This window comes from Brassica napus, chromosome A5 (assembly GCF_020379485.1).
Source record: "Brassica napus cultivar Da-Ae chromosome A5, Da-Ae, whole genome shotgun sequence".
NCBI classification, from domain to species: Eukaryota; Viridiplantae; Streptophyta; class Magnoliopsida; order Brassicales; family Brassicaceae; genus Brassica; species Brassica napus.
The window spans coordinates 16,562,375-16,571,408 of record NC_063438.1 but is presented as its reverse complement, the minus strand read 5'-3'; the positions used below and the strand labels follow the sequence as shown (position 1 = coordinate 16,571,408).

Genomic DNA, 9,034 nt, shown 5'->3' with positions numbered 1-9,034 from the left:
AACTAGAACACAAAGCAGCTTGGGCTACCAAACTTTTGAACTTTGATATCAAACCAGCTGCAGAAAGGAGACTCATCCAGCTCAACGAGCTGGATGAAATCAGACATTTAGCTTTCGAAAATTCAAAAATTTATAAAGAAAAGACTAAAGCTTATCACGATAAAAAGATCATATCCCGGCACTTCGAACCGGATGATCAAGTCCTCCTTTATAACTCTAGATTAACTTTATTTCCTGGAAAGCTAAAATCCCGTTGGTCTGGACCCTTCACCGTAACGAACGTTCAATCCTCCGCAGCTATCACCTTACAAAATGATAAAAGCCAGGAATTTACAGTGAATGGCCTACGAGTTAAGCATTATTGGGCAAAACCACCAGCAAAAGCGCCCATGGTGATGTATGAACCTGATAATTAGTTTAATCAGGAAGTCGAGCTAAAGACTTAAAAAAATTAAGCGCTGAATGAGAGGCAACCCATTTTATTTAAAAATTAAAATTAAAAAGTTAAAAAATTATTAATTAAAATTAATAAATTATATTTAATAGTAATTAATAGTAATTTTCGTATTTCTAATTATTAGCATTATTTAGAAGATTTAGAAATTAGGATTTATCTTTAAAGAGGACATCGATCGACGAGGCATCACTGCCATCGATCGATGCGGGCATATCGATGGTTAAAACACTTATTTCACTCGATATCGGCCCATTCCTCTTCCACACTCGCAAACGAAACCGAAAACAAAAACACCCCTTTTCTCTCTCGATTCTTGACGGATTTCGTCCGTTCTTCGCCTAAATCCACTCGATTTTTCACTCTGTAACTGTTAAATCCACTGCCGAAATCAACATTCAAGGTATGCACTCGAAATTTTCAATTTTTCAAAAAATTAGGGTTTTCGTTTTAAGTTGGACTAGAACGCTTGATTTAGTGTGATTGAGAGATGTTTTTGTAGTTTATATTGCTTATCTAGAGTTTGGTTTGTGATTTCTATGCCTTTTGATTCGTATAAACGCGATTTGGAGTTGAGTGATGTTGCAGGTTTCGCGATTCGACATCGGTCGATATGAACTCGTTCACATCGACCGATGCTCTCTTGTCCGATTGTTCCGACACGACAATATCGATCGATGTTCTGTATAACCCATCGATCGATACTACCTTTTATCGACAATGCTAACTTTCTTTTCTTCTTGGTTTCAGATGAGCAGTTCAGAAACAAACGCACGAAACAGAGAACTCAGGTCGAAAAGGAGGTTCGACGAGACTAGCAGCTCCACCAACCCACAGCGTCCTCCATGGCCTCGCGCCGAAAACACACCCTTCGATGTCCCGGGCTATGATGATCCTAAGGCAGCGATCAACAGCAACGAGTGCCGTCAACGTGCCCTGTCCGACAACTGGGACGACTACGACAGCCTCTTCTACAATGCTTGGCTGGGAGTCTCTATCGAGCCCACTAAAGTCCTCGACCGACGCATCCTAAAGAAGCTTGGGATCGAGGGAGATATTCAGGGCATGATCACACAGCTCGGACTCGGTACCATGCCCTCTCGCGCTTACGACCTCTACCCCGATCTCGTCCGCCAGTTCATGGCCACTGTCGAGGTCACCTACAGGACTTCAGCAGCGAGGGTAGCGGGAGATGGTACTTTGACCTTCTTCGCCAGAGGGACACGCTACAGGATCACTATCACCGAGCTATGCCGCACCTACGGTTTCGATGAGAGCATCGCCTCTTACACGGTCCCACCTTTCCCACACCTCGAGGGATTCTGGGACATCGTCGGCACAGGAGTTTGGGACACAAACAGGGCCGTGCTATCAGACATCCGCCATCCTGCACTTCGCTACTTCCTACGGCTCCTTGCAAACACACTTGTAACACCCCCGATCCGGAATAAATAAAAGTTAATTAGTTTGCCATGCACCAATCAAACAAGAACATGCACGACGAACTAAAGAACTCTAACCAGATCAAAGATACTACTACCACGTGGCCGAACATTTCATCTGAGGTTCCCAGATCAGATCCGAAATCCTAAGATCATATGTCCAAGAACGGGTTTCCTAGCGATTCCAAGTTAAGGCTTTGCAACCCGAGTTTGAAACCGTTAGTTAGTTCGTCCCGGACTAGGACTACTAACATATGGAATCCAAGCATTTCACAAACCCTTTTTTTTTATTCAGATATACTTTAAGTTCAACCACATCAAAATTTATACATGCTCGGCCGATGTTCAAAACCATATCTTACATATTACAAAACGTACATGTTTGCAAAAGGTAGCAAATCTACACCAACAACTTTGTGCTCCTCCGATCCCAAATGGAACCTACTACTACGGGTTACCTGCAAAACAAAGAGTCTAATGAGCAACTATTTTGCTCAGTGAGTCGGGTTTCCTAACAATTATTTATCCCCCCATTATGCATCAAACATTAAGCAACAAGGATCAATTATATTAAGAAATATGCAATGCAAAAATAAAGCAATCATGTAAACAAGCATCCACTCTTCACGAGTGGTTAGATCATTACTGATCATCGAGGACTGCCTCTCGCCATTGGTTCCTATCTCGATACGAAGTCCATAACACATCCCTTCTTGCGCCCATTGACTCTAATCACAAAGTCTAAAAAGCCGATGGCCCGGATAACACACTTGCCGCATCGTCATGCAGCTACACGGTCGAGGGTAGCTAGCCCTACCACACGTGTCTTCGCGTCCTGCCCGGAACTAATTTTGGTAAGGCCCCAGACAAAGCACGGGCCTCGAGTGGATACCAATGACTCTCACGACACTCCACCCGAGTGTCGGACTCTCACGGATCAAGTCCGTGGATTTACGGGTTTCCCCGTTAAGATATGATCAAACATGTTATATTATCTGAGCCGAGGCGCAAAAAAATATAATGCAATGACATAAGTATATGCATCACCACATATATGTATCACAATCATGTTATACCCCTCGAGCCGAAGCCCGACGATATAACTCAATATCTTTCACAAACATCAATCATTATCATATCATTATATATCTAAACGTGCAACCTAGCAATGCATTAACCGTTACTCTTGTTTTGCAGGCGCTATTCGCACACACAACAATCATAACCCATAACCGAGACTCACCTCAACACTTGATGAAAGTTTTGGACTGGAAACGCTTCTATCTCGCGGTCGGCTTCACTTTAAACTTTTATCGGAAAACTCTAGAGCTTTAGAAATCTAAATAAAGGAAGGGGCAGGTTAAGAAAGGCTATCCAAGTTCTAACTAAGAAAATAAAAAAAAGAAAAACAAAATCTAAATAAAAAGAAAGCTAAAGACAAAAACAATTTACCTTAGGGTTTCGACTTTTTCGAGCTGCTATGGTTAGGGTTCTAAGCATCAGAAATAACTAAGGGGGTGGTCTGCTATTTATAGGCTGGAGAATGAGCTCATGGAAGGGTTTTGGTCGTGCATAGCAAGCAGGAGGTGTCCTGAGTGCCCCATGCAACCAATTGGAGAGAGATTGGTGTGCAGCCACAAATCTGTCCAATTAAAACAAGTTTTGTGGCCAGCCACCATTTCAACCAATAGGACATAAGCAAGAGCTGCTTGGAGGATTCTCCAGTAAAGGAGTAACACATGTCTATCTGCTTAAGGAGGTAGACAAGCAGCTGCATCCTCCTGAAACTTCCGGATATGCTTAACACATCGTAGATGGGCCCGAATGGGCCGTATTTAAATCCCGAACATGTTATACGCTTATCCGAGCTGGCGGAAATATTTCTCCTTGACAAAAACCTAAATTTCTTAGACCAAAACATTTCAAAAATAACTCTAAGGTCATTCCTATCTTAAGGTCTTATAATAAATTTTCGACTAATTTTCTCGTCCGACTAGGACGTTCTAGGCCGAACCGCGAGCATTTTCAATCCACTAAACTTCCTGAAGAATTTATTTATTCAGATGGAAAACTATTCTAAGACTTTCTAAATTTTTCTTATGTACCTTGGGATCCACAACATCCACGGGAAAATATCAATCCGACTTCCACTTACTTGAAGTCATTTTCTCGGCTGTTACAAGATTTTTCCTTGCCTGCGTTTTACTCTTTAAAGAGGGTTATTACATTCTTCCCCTCTTAATAGAATTCGTCCCGAATTCTTAGTGGTTTGATGCTCCATCCATCTGATCTTCATCATCTTCCAAAAACAGTTCAGGATGAGTTGCTCTAAACCTCTCTTCATCTTCCCATGTCACAATTACTCGACGCTGTTTTCCGCAAAATACTTGCACTTGAGGAATCTCTCGATTCTTCAGTTTTCTTATTCGTCTTTCTCCGATTCGAAGTGGTCCTTCAGGGTAAGTTAGGTTGGAACGAAGGTTTTCAACTCGTTGCGGCTCTACTTCGGTAGGATCTCGTATATGCCTTCTTAACATTGAGACATGGAAAACTGGGTGAAATGCCATAGCTGATGGTAACTCTAATTGATAGGCTACTTCTCCAACCCGTTGCATTACTCGGTATGGTCCTATATATCGAGTGGCTAACTTTCCCACTTTTCCGAATCTATCTCTCCCTTTCTGTGCGGCCACCTTAAAATATACCCAATCACCAACTTGAAATATTACTTCACGTCTATTCTGATCGGCATACTTCTTCTGCCTGTCTTGAGCTTTCTTCATATTCTCCCGGACAATCTTTATCTTTTCTGTTGTTTCATCTACTACATCTGGTCCTAACATATGTCTTTCTCCAACTTCAGCCCAACACAGTGGTGTGCGGCAAGGTCGTCCATATAATGCCTCATATGGGGACATTCTAATACTTGCATGGTAACTGTTGTTATAAGAGAACTCTACCAAAGGTAAGTATTGTTCCCATGTACCTGACCAGCCTAAAACACACATCCTTAGCAAATCTTCCAAGGTTCTGATTGTTCGCTCCGTCTGCCCGTCAGATTCAGGGTGAAACGCCGTACTCATATGAAGATTAGTCCCCAATACTTGCTGGAAAGCTCTCCAGAATTGAGCCGTAAATCTTGGATCACGATCAGATACTATGTTGGCAGGAACTCCGTGTGATCGTACTATCTCCTTTAAGTAAACTTCTGCCAGTACTTCTACCTTGTCAACAATTCTAATGGGTAGAAAATGAGCAGACTTAGTTAGTCGGTCTACCACCACCCATATAGTATCATTCCCTCTTCCTGGTGCTCGAGGTAGTCCCATTACAAAATCCATAGCCACTGACTCCCACTTCCATTCTGGGATTGGTAGGCTTTGCAATAACCCTCCCGGCACTTGATGGTCAGCCTTAATTTGTTGGCAGGTCTGGCACTGAGCTACCCACTTAGCAACTGATCGTTTGATTCCTGGCCAGTGATAGTATCGACGTATATCCTGGTACATCTTGGTGCTTCCAGGATGAATACTTAATATTGAGTGGTGTGCGATTCTCAAGATCTCTTCTCGTAACTCCTTTCCTACAGGTACGGTTATCCTTCCGTTCAGTAGGAGGGTTCTGTCATCAGCTAAATGATAACCACTATCATTTCTTCCGCCTGATTCTTCAAGTTCTTTTATAATCTTCTTTAGCTTCACATCTTCCTTCTGCTCTTCTCGAATTCTTTGCAGGAGGTTTGCTTGATTCACTGCTCGCAATCCCAATAGCTCGCTGCCCTCGCCTTCTATGGCTGAAAGACTAATCATCTTGAATTCTGCGTTTAAGGCTTCTAAGTCCTTCTCAATAGTTGTATCACTTCTCCTCCGACTCAGTGCATCTGCTACCACATTCGCCTTTCCTGGGTGATATTGGATTTGTAAGTCATAATCCGTGATAAACTCCATCCACCTCCTTTGTCTCAAATTCAAATCTGACTGAGTAAAGAGATACTTGAGACTCTTGTGATCAGTAAAGATTTGAATCGTCTCGCCAGAAAGATAGGATCTCCATATTTTTAAAGCAAATACCAATGCGGCCATCTCTGGATCGTGGGTGGGGTAATTCTCCTCGTGCTTCCGTAACTGTCTTGAACCATAGGCGATGACCTTTTCATCCTGCATCAGTACACAACCCAGTCCTACTCGAGAAGCATCAGCGTATACTGTGTAAGGTCTTCCTGGAGTAGGTAATGCAAGAATAGGTGCTGTCGTCAAAGCTTCCTTTAATTGTGTAAAAGCCTTTTCCTCTTTCTTATCCCATTCAAATGATATATCTTTCCCAGTCAGCCTCGTCAAGGGTTTGGCCATGATGGAAAAGTTCCTCACAAACTTTCGATAATACCCAGCCAATCCTAGAAAGCTTCGAACCTCGGTAGCGCTGGTAGGGCGTGGCCAGTCCTTAACTACTTTAACCTTTTCAGGATCTACTGTAACTCCCTTCTCTGACACTCGATGACCATGGAATCCAATCTCCCTTTTCCAGAAACTACATTTACTAAACTTGGCGAATAACTTATGGCTTCTTAATCGCTCCAACACCTTTTGGAGGTGCTCTGCATGTTCCTCTTTACTCTTGGAATAAATAAGTATATCATCAATAAAGATGATTACAAATTTATCCAAGTAATCACGAAATATATCATTCATCAAGCGCATGAAAGCAGCCGGCGCATTAGTAAGACCAAAAGGCATTACCACAAATTCATAGTGGCCATACCGGGTCCTAAAAGCCGTCTTCATGATATCGGACTCTGATATTGGGATTTGATGATATCCCGATGCCAAATCTATCTTTGAGAACCAGCTTGCCCCCTGAAGCTGATCCAACAATTCATCGATCCTTGGCAAGGGATACTTGTCCTTTACTGTAACATTGTTAATCCCTCTATAATCGATGCATAACCGCATGGTACCGTCTTTCTTCTTTACAAATAAGACTGGTGCTCCCCATGGTGAAGAACTCGGTCTGATAAATCCTTTTCTATCAAATCTTCCAACCGCTTCTTTAATTCAGCAAGCTCAGCTGGAGCCATTCGATAAGGTGCCTTAGCTATTGGAGCTGCTCCCGGCTCTAATGTAATGGTGAAAGGATCACTTCGTGGTGGAGGCAATCCTTCCAATGGCTGGAATACAACCTGGTATTCTTTTACTACTGCTATCTCTTCCAACTTTGTCCTTTCATTCAATTCTCCTCCAAGGGTAGTTAGAGTTACAAGATATACCTCGCCCTCGATCAAATCTTTCTCAACTCTTAAGGCAGATACAAGCGACACTCCAGCACTTGGACATATTCCATAGTATGTCGTTGATGGTTGTCCTCTTTCTTCAAGTGTAATTTTTCCTCGACCACAATCCAACTGTGCGTAGTATCTCAACAGCCAGTCCATACCCAAAATCACTTTGTGTTGTCCTAAAGGAACAACTAGCAGGTCTGCCGGATATACCGTTGATCCCACATAGATTGGAATCCCAAGTACACAACTATCGGCACGAAGGTTATGGTTCCCAGGGGTTCTAACTGAAACACCTACCTTTACTCTAGTAAAGGTTCCCTTAAAACTCGACACTACCTTGGGTATCACAAAGCTATGTGTGGCACCCGAGTCGAAGAGAACATGCACATAAACTCCACCAACACACAATGTTCCTGTGATCGGTCCCTGATGGGGCTGTTGTGGTTCGGGTTTTCCTAACTCTAAAGCATTCACTTGCTTTCCAACTGCCTGGCGCTTCGGGGCTGGTTCAATCGCTAGTCTAGTGGGTGGTGCTGGAAGCATAACTTGTCTCTTATGAGGACAACTGTTGGCATAATGCCCTTTCTCACCACACGAGAAGCAAGTAATATAATCAGGGGCTTTTCTTCCCTGACTATAAGGACAACTGCTAGAAAAATGTCCTGTACCACCACAAGTGTAACACACATCTGGGCCATTCGTAAACCATCTGTCATTCCTTCTTCCTCGGCCTCTCCCTCGATTAAATTGTCCTTTATTATTCATTCTTCGTACTCCTAGCCCTTCAGTTCTCCGAGATGGCTCTGCATGTTTCATCATGGCTTGCACTTTTCCATGCCTTCTTCAACATTTACCGCTATCTCCGCCAATTCATAAAGGCTAAGAAACTTCACTACTTGCAGTCGGCTAGCCAAATCCGCTCGCAATCCTCTTATAAACCTTTGAATTAGTGCATCTTCATTCCTTGCTCCATAAGGAGAATATTTCCTTAGCTTTGTAAACTCTGCCTCATACTCCCTGACTTTCCGGTTGCCTTGAGTTAACTCCAAAAATTGAATCTCCATCCGGTCTTTTGCTTCAGGTGGGAAGTATTTCTGTTCAAATTCCGTTTTAAAATCTTCCCAGACGATCTCTCTTCCCATATAGTATTCTTCCACGTTATCCCTCCAATCAGAAGCATCTTTGGTCAAGTAGTATATTGCCACATCCTTCTTGAAATTATCAGGGCAGTGGATGGCCCGAAAGTTTTTCTCCATATTCCTCAGCCATGTTGATGCTTCAAAGGGATCTGTTCCTCCAGGATATCTAACGGTTCCAAATTTCTTCATTAACATGACCATCTTCAGGTAATCAGGAGGGGAGGATGGTCTTCGCTCTGATGATTCACCGGTTCTATGATCAAGTCTATCTAGCAAGCCTTGTACTAATACTATAAGAGGATCAGAACTCCCAGCTGTCCTCTGTTCTTGCCTACAACGTGGCTCGGGCGTCCTTTCCCGGTGCATGAACTCAGATTCATTTCGCCTTGGATTATGTGTTGTTGCATAATTCTGCCTTGATCCATACATATCAGGTGCTTGATTCCTCTCCCTCAGATCCTCATATCGTTCTTCTTGCTCATAGCCCATATGTGAATCCGTCGGATTTCTCCCGGTCGACTCATGTTCGTGTTCATAGCAATGGTTATTTCCTTGTGCTATCGCAGAATCATCTGTTACCTCAAGGTTTGAATAGACTCTGCTGTTTTCAGAATTACGTTGTCCATATCTTGGTGGTGTCATCATTGGCTCCTCACTCCTTGTACGTCTTGGAAACATACTGCAGTACAACCCAGGGTAAGTACTAATCCCAACTTATCTAACA

At 42.9% G+C, this 9,034-nt stretch overlaps 1 protein-coding gene across 1 annotated transcript; it reads right to left on the bottom strand.

Annotated features, from left to right (window-relative positions):
- Positions 1 to 6,862: 6,862 nt before the first annotated feature.
- On the bottom strand, positions 6,863 to 7,990 carry LOC125608621. The gene has a single exon (XM_048779048.1). It carries the CDS (start codon positions 7,988 to 7,990, stop codon positions 6,863 to 6,865), a length of 1,128 nt encoding a protein of 375 aa, XP_048635005.1.
- Between the last annotated feature and the right edge of the window lie 1,044 nt (positions 7,991 to 9,034).